Source organism: Odocoileus virginianus, chromosome 17 (assembly GCF_023699985.2).
Source record: "Odocoileus virginianus isolate 20LAN1187 ecotype Illinois chromosome 17, Ovbor_1.2, whole genome shotgun sequence".
In the NCBI taxonomy this organism is placed as follows: domain Eukaryota; kingdom Metazoa; phylum Chordata; class Mammalia; order Artiodactyla; family Cervidae; genus Odocoileus; species Odocoileus virginianus.
This window is the reverse complement of record NC_069690.1, coordinates 45760489-45783425: the sequence shown is the minus strand read 5'-3', so window position 1 is coordinate 45783425 and position 22937 is coordinate 45760489. Positions and strand designations below refer to the sequence as shown.

General features: G+C 48.8%; 1 protein-coding gene across 2 annotated transcripts; it reads right to left on the bottom strand.

Moving 5' to 3' along the window:
- Positions 1 to 1986: 1986 nt before the first annotated feature.
- MEOX1 (mesenchyme homeobox 1) lies at positions 1987 to 20406 on the bottom strand. 2 transcript variants are annotated; one of them, XM_020888971.2, is made up of 3 exons: positions 19484 to 20406; positions 5466 to 5638; positions 1987 to 4122 (listed from the first exon to the last, which is right to left on the bottom strand). In XM_020888971.2, the coding sequence occupies exons 1-3, from the start codon at positions 19950 to 19952 to the stop codon at positions 4000 to 4002; spliced, it is 765 nt and encodes a 254-aa protein (XP_020744630.2). In that variant the 5' UTR covers positions 19953 to 20406; the 3' UTR covers positions 1987 to 3999. The 2 variants fall into 2 exon arrangements, with proteins under 2 accessions (XP_020744630.2, XP_020744631.2); XM_020888972.2 differs by lacking the exon at positions 5466 to 5638.
- Positions 20407 to 22937: the final 2531 nt, after the last annotated feature.

Sequence of the window (22937 nt, the reverse complement as noted above, 5' to 3'; positions counted from 1 at the left end):
ATCAGGTAATTGATTGGCTCTGCAGAGTAAAGACGTTATTCTCAAGGATGTGTCCCAGGTATGTAGCATGAGTGAATGGGTAGGTTTTGGTGTTGCCAACTAAAATACATGATTCAGAATGCAGGCAGAGGAGCCAGCCTAATCCAGAGAATGGAGGTTTCCCCTTCAGGTATTTTGAGTCTGAGGTACCTGTATGTGGCAAAGGGCAATTGACAGCAGAGTATGAAACATGAAGCTCCCAGAGCAGGGATGGGGAATATTGGTCTGGTGCCAGAATACCAGGATGCAAATCTCAAGTGTCATCAGTGGAGTGGTTGGTTTCCATGAGGTGGTGCCCCAGTGACAAATGACCCTCAAATCCCAGTGGCTTACAGTAGCCAACTTTCGTAACCTCACTGACAGAGATGAAGGTTATGGGCTGGCTTTGGCTTTGCTCTGTCTTTCTCATTCTGGAACCTGAGGTAATGGTGGAACCCCCATCTCAGCCTTGAGCAGAAGGAAAATAGCAATGACAGAGGCAATGAAGACTCTCAAACTTCTGCATCAACAGGGCAACCAGCAGGGAACATTCTATTGGCTGCAGCAGGTCACATGCACAAGACTGAAGTCAATGGGGAGGGGCCATACACTGCTTCCACAAGAGTACAGCACATGGCGATGGTCAGGGAGCCATATTCATCTATAGGAGAGGAAAAAAAAAACTTGGGACCCAACCATATAATTATGGGGGCTTCCCTGGTGGCTCAGAGGGTAAAGAATCCACCTGCAATGTGGGAGACCTGGGTTCGATCTCTGGGTTGGGAAGATCTGCTGGAGGAGAGTATGGTAACCCACTCCAGCATTCTTGCCTGGAGAATCCCCATGGACAGGAACCTGGCGGGCTACAGTCCACAGGGTTGCAAAAAGTCAGACACGACTGAGTGACTAGGCACAGCACACATACGATCTGTGATGACCATTAATAGGCTGTAAACCTTGGGGGACTTACTCAACTTCTCTGTTTTGCTTACCTTCTCTGTAAGACAGGAATAGAAAGTACTACCTCTCACAGTATTAAAAGAATTATTAATTAATAATTTAATTTGTCCATGTAAAGCATTTGGAACAGTGCCCAAGTGACTTCCCTTATGGTCCAGTGGCTAAGACTCCGAGTTCCAATGCAGGGGGCCTGGGTTCAATCCCTGATCAAGGAACTAGATCCCACATGCCACAGCTAAGATCTGGCAGAGCCAAATAAATAAACAAATATTAAAAAGAGAAGGAGATAGAAAGAACAGTGCCTGACAGACAGTAAATGCTGTATAACGTAGGTGGATGGAAGGAAGAGAGAAGGTAGGCTTACTGCTTAGTGAGTAGCGGTTCAGTTTGGAAAGATGAAAAAGCTCGGGAGACAGTGGCAATGGTTGCACACCAATGTGAAAGTACTTAATGCCACAGAACCGTACACCTGAAAATGGTTTAAAATTTATGTTGCAGGCATTTTACCACAATTGAAACAAATGTAGGTAAATGGGATCATCTGGGGAAGGTAAGAAGAGGGAGAACAGGGCAGTGGACAGAAAGAGGAAATCTTGGAACTAGGAATGCAAGGCAAAAGCATCGAGAAAGGGAGATTAAGTCTGCATGGGAAATAGAGAAGGAACATTCTAGACAGACAAGAAAACCAAGAGAGAGGCTGATGTCCTCTGAAGCCACAGGAATTGAGTGAGCAGCGGGTGTTGGAATGCCTGGGGTGTCTGCTTTGCTTGGCTTTGAACCTGAACCTTCCCTTTGGCACCTTGATTTTGGTGGGTCAGCTTTCTTCCGCCAGCTCCTGATGATGTCATTTCTGGTGGCCGCCCACACCAGGCCCAGACAGCCTCAGAGCCAAATCCTGGCCAGGGCTCTCCTCCGAGCTCCCTGCCTCCTCTCTGTCCAGCCAGGCCTATTTTGTCCATTGCTGACATCTTGGTGAGACAAATCCCTTATAATTAAAAAGACACAGAATTGAGGACACTTTTTCTTGTGTCATTTTTATTACTGTTGGTGTATACTGTTGCACCCTGAAAAACAAAAACCTCCAAACGTTGGATTTAAAAATTAGGTATGGTTAGTTTTATGGTCAAGTTTCCTTTATTAACAAAGGAGTTCACCTTTTGTTTACGGACCTTTGTCTATTTGATAAGCCACAGGTTAGGGAAACTGAAAGCTAAAATTTTTCAATGGGAAATGAAGACAAAACAGTTGCAAGGAAGACAAGACTTTTTAAAAAACCATCCATTATATTTGCACCCCTACGTTTTGAAGAACCAAGGGATACCTTGGTTTAGAGGATTTCTGTTTTTTTGTTTCTAGATCTTGTCTGGCTGATGATCACGTGAGTATCAGAGGACTACATACAGACATGTGGTTCTTAGCTCTTCCAGGAAAAAAGACCTGGAAACTCTGCTCTTTTTTTTTCTTTTTATTGATTTTATTTCTCGAAGATTTTTCTTAGTAAGTGAATTGATTTTACACAGTTAACTTGATGTAATCTAAAGAAAATAGATGAAGTATACTTTAGAAAAAATTACACATGCTCTAACCAGCCATCTCACTTGGCAATCATTTTCCACAGAGTCTGTCCTTTCAAGATAGGGAGGTGGGTTTTTTGTTTTTGTATTTTTTTTACACATGAATGATTACATCTACATACAAGAACTCAAACTCTTGCTGACCTCCCTCTGCAACACCAGCTGGTGTTGGGGGACAGAGCACTGAGGCAGGCAGGGGCCTCTCTCAAGGTGTCAGTAGCCCCAGGTTGCTGGGCCAACAGTCCTGGGGTGGGGGTTGGGCAGTCCACACATAAATGTGGCAGCTTCTCATATCATAACAGCATTTGTGGAATGCACACTTCGGAGGGCCTCAGATGCATCGCATGGAGAAAGTAGGACATTTTCTTGGTCCTTTTGCAGCCAGAGTTCTTTGAAAGCACAAGACCCTGCAGCTGGAGAAAGAAACCAGGCCAGGGTCCCACATTTCTAGGCCCTCACCCAGTAAGCAGCCCTAGTATGGCTGCTCCATCCTTGGAACACAGGGACCCTCTCCAGCCCTCACATCAATAATGTGAGCATCTGGATAGTTTTTCCATCCAGAAATTACAGATTTAAAAGGAATAGCTATTCCAGTGATTTGGGGTCCGGCTCAACAATCCCAGGTATGTCCCTGAATTGATTTGAAGAAGCAGGTGCTGTCCTGGGTCCCTTCTCACCCACCTAGTCAAGCCAGCATGAAAGGCCTGTGTGGGGCCCACAGAGACCTATGCCAAGCTGCTCTCCTGACTGCTTCCAGCCAGTGCTCATGAACTTGCCCACGGAGCCAGCCAATTTGGATCCATGGATGGCTTCTGATTTGTAGCAGCTAAGTTTCTGTCTTCAGACTTCCTCACATTGATTTTCCCTGGGGTTTTGGGACAACTGAGGTCCCCCAAAGCCTCAGAACAAAACCCAGAAAAGAGAGGTGGTCTAGGGGGTGTGTGTGTGTGTGTGTGTGTGTGTGTGTATGCATGTGTCTCCTTGCCTTTCTTTGGGGGCATCTGCTTTTGTGACTCACCGGCTGGTCTCAAGGCTCCTCTCCCATCAGGCCAGGTGTCCAGAACTGGAGGAGGTCTGGCCAGTGTGGGAGGAAGGTTGTGAGAAGGAGGCGTGAGTGGCAGCTTAGACCCGAAGAAACAGTGTCCCCGAAGCTATTCTCTGAATTCACTTGGGTTGGATCTGGCCGCTGTATGATTGACTCCATGAGAATTGTGGGAAGTGAAGGCCCTGGGGAAGGGGCTGCTAAAGACAGAGTAATGCTGGACAGAACTTTATAGAAACTTCAAGGCTCCCAGGAGCCCTGGGCAGCTTTCTATCCAGGAATCACTGCGAAGTGTGGAGAGGCTGCCCTGGGAGAGTGGGAGAAGGTTAAGGTGGGGTTGGAGTGGGGGTCGTTGGTAGGGGGGGGTCAGTTCTCAGTCTTCTTTTTGTTTCTCCCTGGAGAATCTCACTCTGAACTTGGAGAGGCGGCAGAGTCCCCATCCTCGGGGTCCTGCCCGTGGGGGGAAATGGGCTGACCCCCCTTCACGCGCTTCCACTTCATCCTTCGGTTCTGGAACCACACTTTGACCTGATGAAGGAAGCAGAGGAGCCCGGTAACTTCAGGGCAGGTGTGACGACCTCACCAATATTGACACTCAAGGTACCTGCGGTGCAGCTCCAGGGAGCCCAGCTCCAAACTCTGCTTGCCCCTCCCCATGCCTCCAAAGGCTCCAGGTATTGAGACCAAAGGGAAGACTCCTCAATCTGCTCAAAGACCTGTCTTACCTCTCCAGATAAAGAAAACCTCACAGGCAGAAGAACTGGTACTAAATGTCACTTTGCATTGGCCCCACCCCTTCACAAGCCCCGCCCCTCTTAAGTGGACACCCCTCCCTCAAGCTTCTATTACCCAAGGACCTGGGAGCACAGAATCACCAGCCTCTCCCTTAGGCACATTTGGAAAGCATTTTTCAGCTCTGGTCTGGGCATTTTCTCATCTGAGCTTCAGCATTTACCTGCATGTAAACCTTCAGGGTGGGGTTATGACCCAGTTTTACAAATGGAGACCAGACAGGTTAGGAGAAGATGTGATCCAGAGGTCCCAGGGCTATGAAGTGGTAGAAGCAAGATTTGAATCTAAGTCCTCTGATTCTAAATCCAGCACTCTAGCAGATCGCTTTCTCAGCTGAAAGCTGCTATCAATTATTATTATATTTTACTCCACATCAGAGAACGAGTATGGCTCGAATGTTCTGAAGAAAAGGCCAAAACAAAGGGTGAGGAGGTTTTTCTCAGAGTGTGCCCAGGAAACAGTTGCATGTTCAAATCACCCGGAGAACCTACTAGAAATGCAGATTCCCTCTATTACTCTATTACTGCACTATCACACTGTGGAACCCTGAAATCTGCATTTTATTTTTTTGAAATCTGCATTTTAAACAAGGGCCTGGGTGATTCCACTGCACACTCACATTTGGGGATAAGCAGAGCAGAGGTGTCAACCCTGGCTGCATGCGAGAATCACCTGGGGGACTTTTTAAAAAATATTTATTTATTTGGCTGCACCAGTCTTAGTTGCCTCATGTGAGCTCTCGTTCCCTGACCAGAAATTGAACCTGGCCACCTGCATTGGGAGCAGAAGTCTTGACCACTGGGCCACCAGGGAAGTCCCAACCTGGGGGACCTTTGAAGAATTCTGATGCCTGGACTCCACCCCAGACCAGTGAAAATAATCTTTAGGGGTGAGCTCCACACATCCTCCTTGTTAGAATCTCCATAGGTGACTGTCAGGTACAACCAGAATGTCTGGATCGGGTGGAGGGAGAGGAGAAAGGAGAAGGTTCCAGGAGAAGGGGGCAGGGAGGGAGGTGGGATGAGAGAGCAAAGGAAAAGAGGGATAGCCAGAAGAGGAGGGGTTCCTCCATGTCGCACCTGCCGCTCGGAGAGGTCCAGGTTTACCGCGATCTCATATCTGCGGAGCCGGGTCAGGTAGTTATGATGAGCAAACTCAGCCTCGAGCTCCCGCAGCTGCTCCTTGGTGAAGGCTGTCCGCTCCTTGCGGGCCTTGCTGGCGCCCTCTGGCTTCGCTCGATTCTCCTGGTTGTCTGGGGAGAGAGGACCCCAAACAGGAAGATATGAACCGCAGGGACCTTGGTTCCCTTTCTTTTGTCTTCAAGCAGAGGCGCAAGCCTTTCCCTGTCGCTCTTATTTTTAAAGGATGCTGAGAGAGATCCCACTGTGTCCCTTTATCATTCCTTCTAATGTCTTAACCCTAAGAGAAATGGAAAGAATTTAGGATCCCAACCTCAAGTGCCCTGCCCCTCAAACAACTATTTTTAATTTCCAGAGCACAAGAAGCTGCCCTTGGCTGTTGAATGACCTCTGCCACCTGAGCCACCCTCACCTTGACACTGGTAGTGGCTAGGAGCTTGTGGGGCAAGATGCTTTAAAACTGAGGTTCTCTGTCCTCGGGGAGATCAGCCCCATCTAGGAACTCATTATGAATGCAAATCCTTGGGCATCACCACACACACACCTGCTGAATGAAAAACCTCTGGGAGTGGGACCCAGTGATCTGTTTTAACAAGGCTTCTGATGGTTCAGACACGTGGTCAGGGTTACAAACCACTGCTCTAAGACCTGGCTTCTCAAAGGATGGTGGCAGCAGCAGAGTCTGGGTGCTGACCAGACTTGCAAGATCTCCTGCTGCCCACCTCCCATCCTCAGATCTACTGAATCAGAATCTGCATTTTAGCATGATCCCCTTAGGAATTAGGGCCTCCCTTGTGGCTCAGATGGTAAAGATTGCCTGCAATGCGGGAGACCCAGGTTTGATTCCTGGATGGGGAAGATCCCCTGGAAAAGGTCATGGCAACCCATTCCAGTATCCTTGTCTGGAGAATGCCATGGACAGAAGAGCCTGGTAGGCTACAGTTCATGAGGTTGCAAGGAGTCAGGGATACGACTGAGTGACTTACATGATCACTAACCTTAGGAGTTGTGTGCACATGTAAATTGAGAAGTGCTGCTTTAAGTTTCTTCCTGGCTTTCAAGACCTACCCTAGCCCCTACCTGTGACACCAGGAGGGGCCCAGTCTGGAAAGTTCACTTATGAAGGAGGCTCTGAGTTAGACATAGCAGGGGCTCAATCGCAGCTGCTAACAGCGGTGCAGGGACCAAGCACTTTAGGTGTATCAGCCACTTAATCCTCACAGTAATTCAGCCAGGTGAGTTCTAGGACGAAACCCATTTTCCAGACCAGAAAACTAAGCACAGAGAAGTGAAGTAAACTGTTCACTTGGCCAGTGAGTGGAGGGGCTGGAATCCACTCAGGCAGTTTGACTCACACACTGTTCTAGTGAAATACACTTAGGAGGGCTTTACAAACTGTTAAGTGCTGTATACATAGAAGGGACTGTATCGTGACCTCCCGGAGCAGGGTAAGAGACGGTGGCGGGTGGAGAGGCGTGAAGGAAGGAGACGACACACCCATACAATGAACTACCAACGCTGCCACGTGGCCGGGAAAGGGCTCCAGGAAGCACGTTTTACGCAGGGCTCTAAAAATTAGAAGTCTTTCAACTCACTGTCCTTGTTTTACAGACTGGGAAGCTGACCAATCCGCCAGATTGCCAAGCGGGGTCGGGATACAGAGCCCCCTCGTCCACTCCGCGTTCCGTTGGGAACTTCAGCCTGCCGGTTCTTTCTAGCGCTTTCCACACAGTCCCTTGTATTTCAGTCGGCGAGTCCCCCGCTGGGAGCCCGGGAGAAGGGCGGGGAGAGGCGGCTCAGGCGCGGGGAGGCGCGCGGGACAGAGATGGGGGCGCCTCCCGCCCCAGCCTGGCGTCCCGGGGAAGTGGAGAAGGCGGAGGAGGGCCGCCCCCGGGGGTCCCCGCAGCCGCGATGCCCGGCTGTCCGCCCCGGGTCCGGGTGGGCCGCCCACCGGGCGCGCCAGGGGGCCGGGAAGGAAGGGGGCGAGTTCTCCGACCGGGCTGCCTGCCAGGACCTCTCCGGAAGCGGAGCGGGGGCTGGAGGGGAAGGACGCGCCGCCCGGCCGGGGTCCCCCAGGAGTCCTTAGCCTTGGCCGTCGCCGCCCAGGGAGGGAGGGGCGGTCACGCTCTCGCCGCGGAGGGACGCCGCTCCCGGAGCACGTCCCCGCCCGCGAGCCCAGAGCGAGGCCGCGAAGCCGGGCTAGGTTCCCACCCGCTGCTGCCCGGGGGCTCAGTGTTCCCAGTCCTTTCTTTTCACAGCAGCGGGTGTGTCAAACCCGGAGGGCTTGAGCCGAGGTTTTCATCCTGGATCTTCTTGCTGGAGCCTCTCAGGAAGTCGCTTAACCTCCCTGGGCTTCAGCCTCCTCATCCAAAAATCGACCTCCCAGCGTTATTGGGAAGCCTAGACAAGTTGCTGTAGGTGGAAAATGCTTTTAAAACTTCAAAGTGCTGAAACGAATATATAGTATTCTGATTCTTCAGTTCCTTGAGATGCCATCTGAGGGCCTGGGGTAATAGCAGCTGTCACTTCTTAAAGTCTTCCCTGTGCTAAGATGCAGTCTCGGCTTTAGCCATCCCCACATAACACTGGAAGGAGTAGGCAGTGTTTATTATCCCTTTATCTTTGTCATGTGGATTTGTGTGATAATTTGATTAATAGCTCTCTCTCTCCCCAGGGATGTAACTGGTTTTCTCACTTGCTACTGAACCCGGCACATAGGAGGTACTTGTTAAATGTTTGCTAAATCCTTCTCAGTATACAGAGGCAGAAGCAACTTCAGAGAGGCCCGGGAACTTGGCCAGGCAGCTTTGGGGCAGCAGAACTGAGATTTGAATCCAGATCCAGCTGACCAGAGCCGTGGCCATCATCAGCCCTGGTGTCAGGTTCTCCATCTTGTATCTGGCTGGCTGGGGGCTGGACCTGGACTATGGCAGCTCTGTGCATCTCCACCTCCTGGGCTCCCAGAAGCCTTGTCCTGGGTTGATGCTCACATCCCACCCTCCCTGTCTTCCAGGCCTGCTTAGGTGTGCATAGGTGCCCTATGGACACCCCCCCCCCCCCCCCCCCCAGTTATACCCATCCTACACACACATACAGAGTCCTGTACATAATCCTTCCTAGGGAGAAGAGGGGAGATTGGGAGACGAGCCCTTTGTACCTGGTCTTGGACTGGTTGAGGGGGAGACAAAAACCAGGGTAATCCCTCCCTATCCACTCTCCTATCTCATCTCTTATTATCCTGATTTGGGCACTGGGGCCCCAGGATAAGCTGGGAACCCAGTGTCTGAACCTGTATGTGAACCTCAAGGCAACATTTGGCTAAACAGGGTGGCACTGGGAGGACCTTTGTCCCTCATCAGCTTCCCACAGGTGTAAGAACCTTTTAGAAATGTTAGAAATGACAAAAGCGTCAGAAGTATGTCAAGTTAGCTATCACACCTGCTGTGATGAAAAGTCTGCTTCGAAGGTAAAATGAGATGGGAAATGTGTGTTAACACAGCACAGTGCGTGGCATTCAGCTGAGACTCCTTTGAAAGAACCACCAGAAGAGGTTCTACTGGGGATGATGTTGGAGAGGTAGCACAGGCAGAGCTAAATCACGACGCTTCTTGGGGTACCACGTCTCAAGAACTGTGCGAAAGGGACGCCTTTTCAATGTCTGGCCTTGTAACTGTTTTCCCTTCTCCCAGTACTTATGCATATCTGTACTTGAATCTTTGTCACTATTGGTTCCAAGCACAGTAACTAGCATTGATCTGCGTGAGGATCCATATCAGTCCTCCTGGTCCTGATTCTTCCTCGGGGCCAAAGGGTGCCTCTTCCACGACAGCAGAGGGAGGAGGCTGGCGTTCAGCAGTCTGCCTCTGTGTCTATGGAGGAGCCACATGGCCCCGCCCCATCCTCTGCACACCCTCAGAGGGAGCAGGACCATGAGGGAATGGTCCAGAGTGCCCAGAGAAATGCAAACAGGATGTGTGTGTGTGATATTGCAGTTTCTACCATGAGCTTTTACACCATCCAAGGTAAATTATTTCATAAATAGCTGTCAGGTTTGGCAAGCCTTCTTAAAGTCAGCAGACAGCTTTATCAGTACTAGAGGGAGGCTCAGACAGACCTTGGGGAATGTGCCTTTTTTGGAGTTCTGTATTCCTACTCCCCAACTCTCACAGCTACTTAACATAAATTTCTATCCAAGACCAGATAGATGGCCACATGCCCCATGTTCAAATAGCACATTGCAGTTGACAATTGACAATGGGTTTCTTTCCCCCAGAGAAAAACTTCTGTTGGGCTTTCCTCTGTACTACAGAATCATGGAATAGCAGACCTAGAAGGGGACTTAGAGATGATCTGATGTGGCCTTTTTACCTTACAGGTTAAGGTAAGAAACTTGCCTAAAGACATACAGCAAGTTAGTGGCAGAAGTGGGCTGAGAACCCAGATTTTCTTGAGAGGAAGCTATTTTCTTGCTATTAGGCTGCTTCCTATTAGATCCTCCTAATTATTCTGTGAGGTAGGTAAGGTACACATTAGACCATAGAGCAAATGAGGAAATTGAGACCCAGAGACTAAATGGTTTGCCCAAAGTCCCCCAGGACGTGTCCAGGCTAGGTCACCCTGGGCTGCGGGGACAGTGAGTATGGAGATGTGGTTACTCCAAGGATGGCAATCTGAATCTGGGTCCAGGTCAGCCTCCCAGGGACTTCCCTAAGTGAGACCTTGGCAAATCCTCTGAAAATGATGCCTATAGTTTTCTGGGCTATAGACCAGGCCTTTAATGTGCCCATTAGCTGTTTTTTTGTTTTTTTAAATTTGACCACACTGCGCAGCATGTGGGATCTTAGTTCCCTGATCAGGGATTGAACCCACACCCCCTGCATTGGAAGCGTGGAGTCTTAACCTCTGGACCACTGGGGAAATCCCCTGCTCCTTAGTTTTGATACTTTCAGCTTCAGAGGGAGCAGTCAAAGCCCTCAAAATAGACAAGACCTGGATGGAACCATTCGCCAGATGCGTTTGCATCCAGACCTCTTTGGCTTCCTCAGACTGGCCAGCCTCTCTCTCTGGTCCCTGTCTGTTCCACCTCAATGTCTAGACCCTTTTCCTCTCCCATGGGGGCCTGAGGAGACATGGTAGGGCTCCCAGCTTCTTTGAGGAGCCCAGCAGCAGGGCTGGGGAATTTAGGTTATGTTCTCTGGGATGGGAATGCCTAGGGCTAGAGTCGTGTTTGCTGAGAGTCCCAGCTGGTGGTGGTGGGGCAGGCAGTGAGGGTGGGCTCTGATGAGGGAAAGTGGAATGGACTGAGTGAGGAGATGGGGTGTGGGGACCATGGAGGATTGTAGCAGAGAATTGGAGGTGGGAGGGGCAGTGGAAATGAGAGGTAGGAGCTGCAGTGAGCTTCTGAGATGGTTGGGGAAGGCACAGGCAGCGCTGGACTTTGTGTTTATAAGTTCCAGATGTCACCTTCAGCTGTCACCAAAGGAAGTGTAGGCTTCAGGCCCCAGGCCCCACTGCTCACATGGTTCCTTCATCATCGAATTCGAGGAAGATGGGAAAACATGAAATAGAAAAGGCTGGAGTGGGGTTGGGAGCTGGGAGAGGCCAGGGCAGCCTGACTCAATGGGCAGAGTAGGCATTGAGGAAGCTGGCTCTAGGGGTCTCCAGGGGCCTCGAGTCTTGCCCCGACAGAGGTGGGGGTGGCTTTGCAATCACTGGGCGTGATACTCAAGAGTCATGCTCATGACCCAGGTGACACTTACTGAGGTTGTCCATTTATTTTGTTATCACGTCCTTTCCTTCTTTGTCAAACACCCTGCTTCTCTAAGGATTCATTCCTAAAACAGTCTCCACTTTTTCTTCTCTGTTTGTGGGAAAAAAATAAGAATACCAGATCGGGACTTCCCTGGTGGTCCAGTGGTTAACACTTCACCTCCCAATGCAAGAGATGCAGGTTTGATCCCTGGTCAGGGCACTAGGGTCCCACATGCCTCATGACCAAAAGACCAAAACATAAAACAAAAGCAATATTATAACAAATTCAATAAAGACTTTGAATAATGGTCCACATAAAAAAAAAAAAAAAACTTAAAAAAATGCAGGATCTCCTTGTGGCCAGAAGCAACACGCTATAGCAATGGAAAAACTCTAGGGGCCAACAGACCCTGGACCCCAGGCTAGGGAAGCTCTGAGGTCCTGCCAAAGGGGTTTATAACTGGAGCATTTGTACCACTGCTAGAATCTTGTCCCTGTTTCTTCTATTTATGGGCCAAATAGTGTCCCCTCTATCAATTAATATGTTGACATTCTAACCCTCAGTACCTCTGAATGCGACTGTTTTGAGATAGGATCTTTCAAGAGGTGATGAAGTTAAAATGAGGCTGTTAAGTACTTTCACAGAAGTACTTTCTGTACTTTTAAGTACAGAGTACGAAAGTACTTTAAGTACTTTCACTCAGTCGTGTCCGACTCTTTGCGACCCCATGTTCTATACAGTCCATGGGGTTCTCCAGGCCAGAATACTGGAGTGAGTAGCCGTTCCCTTCTCCAGGAAGGCTGTTAGCGTGAGCCCTAATTCAATCTGACTTGTGTCTTCATAAGAAGAGATGAGGACACAGAGAACGACCAAGTGAGGCAAGAAGGCAAGAACGCCAAGAACGGCAAGAAGGCGGCTGTTTGCCAGTCAAAGAGAGAAGCCTCAGGAGAAACCAAACCTGCCAACATCTTGATCTTTGACTTCCAGTTTCCAGAACTGTGGGAAAATAAATGTCTGTTGTTTAAGCTACCCAGTCTATGGTATTTGTTATGGCAGCCCAAGCGAGCCAAGATGCCCCCCACCTAACTCCCTACAGCTTTCCACTGAGGAGAGAGAGGCAGCAAGGCCACGATGGGTACAAAGCTGATGCAAGACCACAGGGACCTCTCTGCAAATTAGAGAAAGGTGTGCTTTCCTCTAGAGTGGCGAGCACAGCCACTTGTTCACGCCGCAGTTGGGGCCTCTAACTGCCCAGCCAGGATCCCCCCTGAGTGCCTGACCATGGTGGGTCCCCTTTACTGCTCAGCCACAGCAGCTCCCCTTGCTGGACCCAACCCCGGTGCCCTGTAGGGGATTCCTGTGAGTCAGCCCAGCCTGCATGTGGATGTTTACACATCTTTCTGACCCCAGCACTCACCCTGACCCTGCGCTGGTTTTATGATTGAAGTCTGGCTCTCTGCACACCTTTTCATGAGTGAGACTATAAAAGTCCTGATGCATTTTACAGAAGCACAGCACACATGGTGAAAACCTCATGCCAGGCAGTGGAGCCACTCTCAGAATGTGAGAAAATGAATGAGTGAATGCCAGGTTACAGCAGAGGTTATTGGCCAGACACTCAGCTTCTATGTACAAATGTTACAGTAGGTGCTGGTGATACTGCACAGGTGAATCAGATAGCATTCCAGCCATCTAGACACTTCCATTTTAAGGAAAAAGACTGCTACATGCATCTATAACTCTGGATATAAGCCAACTTAGGTTTGATGCTAAAATGGAGTTGTCAACAGGGCATGCTATGTGTGTGTGGAGAGAGAGGTCACAAAAGGATATTTGGACACTCAACAAACCAGGAAAAGAAGGAAATTACCTCAACATAATAAAGGCCATATACGAAAAGCCTGTAGCTAATATCATACTCAGTGGTGAAAAACTAAAATAGTTTTTAACAGTTTAATAGTTTTTAATAGTTTTCTAACATCAGGAACTAGGCAAGGATGCCCATTCTTACTATTTCCATTTGATATAATGCTGGAAGTCCTAGCCAGAGCAATCAGACAAGAAAAAGAAGTTAAAGGCATCTAAGTCAGAAAGGAAGAAGTAAAATGATCTCTCTTTGTAGATAGTATAATCTTGTATGTGGAAAACCCCAAAGATTCCACAAAAGCCTTTTAGAAGTAATACATTCATCAAGGTTGCAGGATACAGAATCAACATGTACAACTCAGTTGTATTTCTATACATGAACAATCAACAATTCAAAAGGGAAATTAAGAAAATAATCCCATTTACAATACCATCAAAAAGAATAAAATACTTAGGAATAAACTTAACTAAGGAGGCAAAAGACTTGTACAATGAAAATTATAAAACATGGCTAAAAGAAATTAAAGACACAAATGAAAAGAAAGACATCCTGTGTTCATGGATTTTGAAAGGCAATATTGTTAAAATGTCCACACTACCCAAAGTGATCTACAAATTCAACGCAATCCCTATAAAAATCCCAATGGCATTTTTTGCAAAAATAGAAAAAAATTAAAATTCATAGGAAAGCTCAAGGAACCCTGAATAGCCAAAACAATCTTGAGAAAGAAAAACAAAGCTGGAGGCTTCTTGCTTCCTGATTTTAAAACACATTACAAAGCAACAGTAGTCAAAACAGTGTGATACTAGCATAAGAGCAGACACATACATCAATGGAACAGAATAGGGAGCCCAGTAAGCCTTCACATAAATGACCAAATGATCTTCAATAAAGGTGCCAAGGCTACACAATGGGGAAGGAACAATCTTAAACAAACAGTGCTGGGAAAACAGGATCTCCACAAGCAAAAGGATAAAGTTGAATCTTTTCTGTACAACACACATAAAAATTTATTCAAAATACATTAAAGGCCTAAAAATGCAAGACCTAAAACTAGAAAACTCCTAGAAGAAAACATGGAGAGAATGGATTTGGCAATGATTTCTTGGATATGACATCAAAAGTATGGTCAACAAAAGCATTCCATAGGGAAAATAGTATAGTGGTTCCTCAAAAGATTAAAATAGTTACCATATGATCCAACAGTTCTATTTCTGGGTATATATCCAAAAGAATTCACAGCAGGATCTTAAAGAGATTTGCACATCCACGTCCATTGCAGAATCATTCATAATAATCAAGAGGTGGAAGCAACCCAAGTGTCCATTACAGATGAATGAATAAAGAAAATGTGGATATACACACAGCATAATATTATTCAGCCTTAAAAAAATAAAGAAATTCTGTCATATGCTACAACACAGATAAGGCTTGAGGACATTGGGCTAAGTAAACTAAACCTATCGTGAAAAGACAGATGCTGCTTGATTCCACATATATGAGGTATCTAAAGTAGTAAAATTCTTAGAAAGTAGAATACTGATTTCCAGGGCCTGATGTGTGTGTGTGGGGGGGGGGGGGCGGTGCAGGGAAGAGGGTAAAAGGAACTGTTTTTCAGTGGATGTAGAATTTCATTGTATAAGATGAAAAAGTTCTAGAGATCTAAAAAAAAAAAAAGTTCTAGAGATCTGTTGCACAATGAGATATATATATATATGTATATAGTTAATGCTACTGAACTGCACACTTAAAAGTGGTTGTGATGGTCAAGCTTACATGATGTGTTTTTGATCACAATAAAGAAAAAAACAGATTTTAAAGATTAGATGTTTGATGGTAAGAAATCTCAGGAGAGCTCCCTTATGAGTTACAAACTTTATTTATAAAATCATCCTCAGGTTCTAGTGATACTGTCATTTGAAATTTCTAAACTGTAACTTTCACTGAAATGATGCCATGTTTAAGTGGAATCATGAAGGAAGGATGGAAGGAGTGAAGGATCCTTGGGGTAGATGGCTTTCAAGCTGGATGTTAAAATAAAGCAGAAGAGTGTGGGAAGAGAAGGGTGTTTGAGGCAAGGGGAAGCAAGGGGAAGCACTGAACAAATCGGGGTGGTGGGGAGAAAAAGCAGGGTGCCTTTGCAAGGCAACTAAATTGGCTTGGTGCCTTGTTGAGTGGAGATAGAAGTGAGAGGGGTGGGCTATAGAGGGAAATCAGGTGGGAAAGAGGCCAGTTTGTGGAGGGTTTTTCAACCTCAGGGGACATTGAGAGTGTGCGTAGCTGGGCAGGGCAGGTGGACATCAGATCTTACAGGGGAAAAAACAGGGAAGGAGGAGCCCTGGGAGGCACACATGTCGGAGCTTCAGGAGTATGGAGGGGAGGACAAAGCAAGTCTGATGAAGACAGAAGGAGTATGCGAGAGCATCGGCCAGCAGCGGGGATCCCAGGCACAGAGGCCCTCCCAGGCGGCCGATCAGATTCACCTGTTGCCGCCGGGCTGATCACATGCGACCTTCCCTTGAACCCCGTCAGGAAATCACCGTGAAATCCTTCATTCCCATAAATTAAAGACGACCACGGTAGCCCTGACAGATTGAGGGGCAAACAGGAGTGGCAGCTGTCCTTGCCAGCAGGGGTCTTTAACGCCCCCTGGCCCCCCGGAGTGGGAGTGGTTAGGGCAAGTTAACATCACAGCCGACTCCTAAATCAGCTTTGGTGCTGTGAACCAACAGAAAGTTTCAGAGTGGGGTCCAGGGAACCCCGCTTTCCTGACCATTTCCTTGAGCAAATCAGCTCCACTTCCAGTGATGGCAAGTGATGGGAAAGCAGCTGGGACTGGCAGAGCTTTGAAGGAGACCGGGGAGCAGAGAATGTTCCTTTCGAAATGAACTTTCAGTAACTTTCTGTTACTGGACCCTTCCTGGCCAGGCCAGCCAGCATGGGACACGTTTGCCAGGCCCGACTCACTCCCTCCCCCAGCTTCTCTGGTGGATCTCTGAGCTTCAGGCTCCTGATTTATGGCAACTGGATTTCAGGACCCACAATGATTTTGAGAAGTTTCCACATTTTATACCCCGGGTTCAGGAATTTCTGAGACAGCATATTTGAAATGTTCAATTCCACTGTCCCCCCAAACAAAGGGTTATTTGTCACATTCTATGTTCTGGAGACTAGTTCTGTAAAGACGGGCCTGATACCATTCATAGCCACTATTTATCGAACTCATGTGCCAGGCACAGGGTTCATCTCATGGATCACAGCGTTTAACCTTCGCAGGGACTCTGTGTGGAGGGTGATACTATTAGAGTCCCATTTTACAGCTGGGGAGACAGAAGCTCTGAGAAATTAAGGACTTTCCCAACGTCAAGCAGTGGGAAGTTGCAGTGCCAACCTGCAACCTGATTGTGAAGCTTGGTGGAAAACACACTTCTTGATCAGTGCTGGTTAACCTTGCAGATGTGGCCTAGCAGGGGCCGGGGTGAGACACTCACGTTGAGTACAACATACAAGGGGTGCCAATAACCACAGTAACGAAGAGAAAGAATATTTTAATGCAATGTTTAAAAAAATCAAAATTCTTACAAAAAGTCCATAATGAACAGGATGTCAAAGTTTAAAATAAGACAGTCCAACCAGTGGATCAGGATTGATAGGGTGGGTGGGGGTTCTTTGTTTTGTTTTTCAATATTTATTCTGGCTGGGCCAAGTCTTAGTTGGGACAGGCATGATCCAGTTCCCTGACCAGAGATCGAGCCCCAGCCCCTTGCATTGGAAGTGTGGAGTCTTGGCCACTGGACCACCAGGGAAGTCCCAGGGTGGTGATTCTTTGTGGATTTGTCTCTTGTGATCTGAATTCCAGACTCCTGGAGTTAGTTGTGAGCCCTGCCCATTGCTTTCTCTTCTCTTTAGGTTCTGACAAAGCTGATCTTTCCTGCCTCTTTAATTAAATCTCAAAGGATGATGCAAGCCACTGGGGGATAAAGATTTCCGTGTTGACCACGGAGTGTCTGGAAGCCCAGAGAATGAATGAGAGCCAGCGAGCTGTGCCCTGCTTTGTGTGACTGCTGCTGCCAGTGCTGCTTCTGAGAGGAGCTTGAACGAGAGCTCAGGGCCCCTCCTGGGTGGGAACCTCTCCTGACCAGAAGTTGACCCTATGAGGAGGGTGCCCAGGGGTGGCCAGCTGCTTGGCACATGAGAAGCACCATCCACGGGCCACTCATCAATAGGAAAGATGGTGCATTTGGGTCCAGCTGAAACATGGAATGACCTGTCTAAGCCTGGCCCTTGGCTTTGTCCATGCCTTCCCAGTACTCTTGGCTCACAGCTCCCTGGAAAGTGGCTGGATGCAGCCGAGGTGGGTGTGGGCAGAGATGGAGGAGTTACAGTGGCAGGCACCGTAGAGGGGCGAGCTCTTCAACTAGGCGCAGAGCCAAGAAGCTGAGAGTTCCTTGAAAGGAGAAGCAGAAAGTGTCCCATTCTCAGCAAATCTCCAGCCAGGCTTAGGAACAGTTCAGGGTTTAACCGGCTGAGAATTCAAAGAGCCCTTCTATTCATAGCATCCAAGAGGGCTATGTTTTGTTTTGCTTTGTTTTTAAATCAATTAAATTATTATTTTATTTATTGGTCTTGAAGCATGGCACATGGGATTGTAGTTCCCTGACCAGGTATTGAACCCTTGCCCTCTGCAGGGGAAGCACAGGGTCTTAACCACTGGACCACCAGGGACTGTGGTTTTTAACATCCGCTGTGAGCACACTGAGGGGCTTCTTCAAGCATGCAGACCAGATATTTCAAAATAAGGATTGTGTTTGGGATCTACTGAAGGGTGTGGGATTTGGGGTCTGAAGTCTGGGGCTTGAGCTTTCTTCTAGGGTGACCAACTGTTCTGGGGGCACTGGACTTTGAATGCTAAAACCAGGAAAGTGCTAGGTACATTGGCATGAGTGGGTCACTGTCTTTTAACTCTGTGCTAGCAGCGCTCCTCTCAAGCTTTTCAGTCTCTTATCCATGCGTAAAGAATCGAGGCACTGATAAGACCTGATGGAGCAAACTCGAACCTTGTGCGACTCAGAACTATCGTATGTTTCTTACAGCACCTTGAACCCCCTCAGTCATAGCACATCCACTGCCAGTGGCATCTGCTGGCCTCCCCTCCCTCTCAGTTTGAGCTGTTTGGGGGGCGAGACCACCTTATTCATCCCTGCAGCCCCAGGGCCTCTGTCAAAACAAACAGAAGATGCTTGGGAAATCTGGGCTACTTTGAAAGCCCTTCGTAACCTAAAGCAGGGAGTGTTCTCTTTGGTTGGTCTTCTCATTTGCTGCCTGCCCCTCATTAGCCCCATGAAAACTCTCCTATAGGTTCAGACAGACAGATGTGCCCTGACGGCAGCCGTTAGGAGGACACAGTCGGGCAGTGGGTGCAGGAGGCAAGGGCACTGTCTTGTTCTGGTCGAGATAGAGACGGGGAATCAGACAAAAGGTGAATGGGTGGTGAGAAGCTGGGCGGTCCCATGGGGAGATGAGGAAATAACAGTCCCCACTACCAGGAGGAGATGGACATTAACTGGGGTCTGAACAAGCAGGTCAGCTCCATCCTCTGATACTCCACCAGTGCTTACCCTCTGCTGCCTGCCTCTCTGACTCTCCCCAAGATTGGTGACGCCCCGGGAGGGCTCCTCTGAGGAGTGGCCTTTGGGAGATCACCCAGACCTTAGCAGCTTGTGCTGCCCCTCGGCCTGTGCACACAGCCCAGCTGGGCAGTGCATTCCTCAAACCGCAGCATTTGCCTCTTGCATCCCTGCCCTATGTCTGCTTTGCTGCCTCTAGACTCCCAGAGACACAGAGTCCTGGTTCTGTTTGACTGCCCAGGGTCCCAGCCTTGGTCCTAGCCCTCTGAGCCTTGGGGAGTAAGCTAACTCTCCTGGGGAGTCAGCCCTGGGGCTCTCGGGGCCATTTGGAACCAGCTGGGGCATACCGGGGAGAAGTGTGACCCAGACATAGTCCAGTTCAGAAAAGCCCCCTCCAGCCTTTGCCAACCTGTACCCGGAGGCTCCATCCCACCTGCCCTCCAAATCTGTGGATCCTGTTTCATTCTCTTTCCAGCACATCCTTCCTGGAACCCAGCAGAGGTGAGGAGACAGACATAACCCCCATCACCAGAGAATCCTAGAACTCTGAGCAGAAATAGCCCCAAAGGTAACTGGTTTGAGTCTCCTGCCTTTGGGGAGGTTAGATCATATTATCCCCCATTCACATCAGGCTACCTAGGCTCAGAGAGGGCAAGCAACTTCCTCAAGGTCACACAGTAAAGGAACTGTCAGCTCTTCCTCAGCCACCTACCTGAATTCTCCTTTTTCTGTCTGGTTGTCTTCTTCTCCATCTCGTTGGCAGTGCTCCCAAGGACCTCATAGTCCTCGCCTGGGCCTCCTGTGGTGTCCACCAGGCCGGGGCTGCTGGCCCCTATCTCCTTGGAGCCCCCCGCGGGGCCTGGGTTGAGCCTACGCCGGGCCTCCGAGACAGGGAAGTGCCAGTCGGGGGACTGTGGGAAGGCGGGGTGCTGCTCAGTGAAGCCTCGCTCCTCCCGGGGCAGGCTGTGTGGGGTGGCCGCCAGGCAGGAGGCTGAGAAGTCGGGGTACGCAGCTGTCGCTGTTGCTGGGAAGTCTGGTTTCTGGTGGAAGGAGAATGGGGTTGGCGGGTAGTGGGGGAGCCCTGAGGCCCCAGTGCCTTCCGAGTGGGGGTTTCGAAGGCAGCCCCAGACGGGTGCCGGGGGATGGGGACCCCTCATGCAGCTGCTGGCCGCTGGATCCATCTGCTGTCTGCTGCCTGCCTCAATCCTTTCAAAGGTTGGATTCTTACACTTTTTATATTCAAATTGTTAAAAATGCAAAAAAAAAAAAATTTTTTTTTTTTTAAACAGGAGGGCAAAAGTGTTCAATAGAAAATTTGCCCCAGGAACCAAAACAAGAACCAAAACAAAAACCAAAACGAAAGTTGCTCCTCAGAGTACGCACACGTGTGGGTGGCCACGCATACGTGTGCCCACACCTATGTTGGACTTGGCTCCTGGCTTCCTGTTCCCCCTGACCCACCAGCCTGCCTAGTGGGGTCCCCTATACATGTATTTGTCGCCGATGACACTAAACATTTTCACTGTCCCAGCCCAGACGCACCGGCTGACGAGGGCTTGTCCTGGAGCCCGCAGCAAATGCCTGCAAAGAGCTGGTCCAGGGCTGCTGAGACACACTTTTAAATCCTGCGGTGGGGAGAGAGTGACAAATTTCTGAAGTGAAATGTGAGAGAGGAGAGGGAGGGGTTAACCAGCACACACACGATCCCCTCCAACCAAAACCCGAGCAGGCAACTATTAATCATCAGAAACCTTATATGCACATCTAATGGGATTTGCAGATGGAGTCTTTTAAAGAAACATTGTCTGTATTTTTTTTTTAAGGAAAGAGAGCAGCACACACACACTTTCTTTAATGTGCCTCCTATAACACTATGAAGTTATTTTATTGCACTGTTAACAAAATTCCCCAAGTCTCGGATTTGAAAAAAGCCTTAAGTCAGATCCAGAAACCATCAAGTGCCAAATTCCAGGGAGTGAAGCGGGGAATAAGTGCAAGAGACAAGTTTGCTGATTGCATTTGATTTAAAGGCCCTTCTACTGCTGCTTGCAAAAAGGAAGGTGGATTAAAAGCAATCTTTTTTTGCAAGTCTCAGTGGCCCACTACGGTCTGTAGTAGAAAGAAAGACACACTCCAGAAAAAAAAATTATTTCTCTCTGCCCACAGTGACATTCTCACTTTCTCAGTAACTTAAAAAAACAATCAGATTCTTCCTTCCGCTCTTTAACCCCCAACTTACATGCCAATTAGCCACACTCTTGTCTAGTGGGGTTTCAAGTCATTTTTCTCCAAGGCAAAGGAAAGACACTTAGATAGGTTCCTAGAAGTTTCTCCAGGCTTCCCCCACCTGCTCTCTGGCTCTGTAACCTTCGCCCACCTGCTTTGTCTTCCCCACCCCCAGGGGCCAAGTTTTCCATGGAGTCTGTGCATGGAAATAGGAATCAGGAGCTTCTCGTTCCCCAAAGAGTTCTCTCTCTCTCTTTTTAAAAATATTTATTTACTTGGCTGCACCAAATCTTAGCTGCGGCAGGGGGGATCTTCGATTTTCATTGCAGCACATGGGATCTAGTTCCTTGACCAGGGATTGAACCCCGCCGGGCCCCCTGCATTGGGAGTGTGGAGTCTTAGCCACTGGACCACCAGGGAAGTCCCCAAAGAGTTCTCCTTGGCAAACAGTCTCATGATCTAAGAGCTTCCCTGGTGGCTCAGAGGGTAAAGAATCCGCCTGCAATGAATGCAGGAGACCAGGGTTCAATCCCTGGGTTGGAAAGATCCCCTGGAGAAGGAAATGGCAACTCGCTCCAGTTTTCTGGCCTGGAGAATTCCATGGACAGAGGAGCCTGGCAGGCTAGAGTCCATGGGGTCACAAAGAGTTGGACACGACTGAGGGACTTTCACTTTCTCGTGGTCTTACAGGCTGCGGCCCATCACAGGAGGATCCATTGCCATTTCAACTGGCCAGTCAGTCTACTCAGTCCCCATGGCCTGCTGGTGTCTCTGGAGGGTTAATATAATTTCTTGGAGAACGACATTTCAAGCACATAGGGTCAGAGCTCCTTGCCCACTGAATTATTGACATGGTCTAGTGCAGCAGGCTTGGGGCTGAAATGGGAATGGACGGTAAGAACAGTGTATATGCTGGCTGGTTCCAAAGATGCCCAAGGTTCCCCGAGGAGGGGCCATGGGTCTCAGCTCTGAAGCCTGAAGCCTGGAGGCGGCACACATGCTGTTAATTAAACAGGCATCTCATCTTCCAGAACAGGGAGCCAGGGTGTTGCAGGCTGGTGGAGGAGATGGGGTCAAAGCCACAAACCAGACTCCCCTCTCCACTTTGTCCAGGACTTACCCATTGCACGTGCATCTCTCCTCTGAACCTTACAACTCTCCTATTTTGGGTAAAGAAAGAATTAGACTCTATATTTATACACATGAAGAAACAGAGGCTCAGACAGATTACGTGAGCTGCTTGGAATCACATAACTAAGAAGTGGCAGAAGCAGGCATTGCCCTCAGGTGGCCGGCTGTCCAGTCTGGAGCACTTTGATGCCAAGAAAGGAGCACAGACTTTGGGGTTAGACAGTTCAAAGTTCAAATCCTAGAATCTGCCATTTCCCAGCTGTGTGCCCCAGGACAAGTTACTTCACCTCTCTGAGCTTCCATTTCCCCTAAGGTGGGATGGTTCTTACAGCTTCCACTCAGCCATTGATCTTAGCGCCTCAACCACATTCCCCAGTGGATGCTACAAAAGCCCACTGAAGCAAGTGCTTTTCTCACCTTCTCCATCTTTTATAGGAGGCACAGAGGCACAGAGAGGCTGCGTAACCTGCACCAGGTCACACAGCTGGGAAGTGGAGGATCCGGATTCAAGCCCAGGCAGCCTGGCCCCACTGCCTCTGAATGCCCACAGACGTCAGAGAATTCAAAATGAAATCATTTATGCAAAGTGCGAAGTAGGTAATGGATGAAAGTGGCTCCCTTCCTAGTCCATCTAGTTTTCCTTTATCTGGATGATTCCAAATGGGACTGCAGGGTGGGGAGACACTGAGGGAGTTCCTCAGAGAACAGCCTGGGGAGGTCCCTCGAGGGGCTGCAGGCTGTGGGGGCTCTGGAAGGAATCCACAGGAGGCTGGAGGGGAGAGGAACCTTCCTGGGATCTGGCCCGCAGG

Bases quoted from the DNA above. Each gene is read 5' to 3' on its own strand.
- MEOX1 (XM_020888971.2), bottom strand. From the start codon at position 19,952: ATGGATCCAGCGGCCAGCAGCTGCATGAGGGGTCCCCATCCCCCGGCA. The intron at 5,639-19,483 runs GTAGGTGGCTGA...CTCTCTCCCCAG, and splicing joins ACAGAAAAAGGAGAATTCAG to ACAACCAGGAGAATCGAGCG. The intron at 4,123-5,465 runs GTGCGACATGGA...TTCCTTCATCAG, and splicing joins TGGACCTCTCCGAGCGGCAG to GTCAAAGTGTGGTTCCAGAA.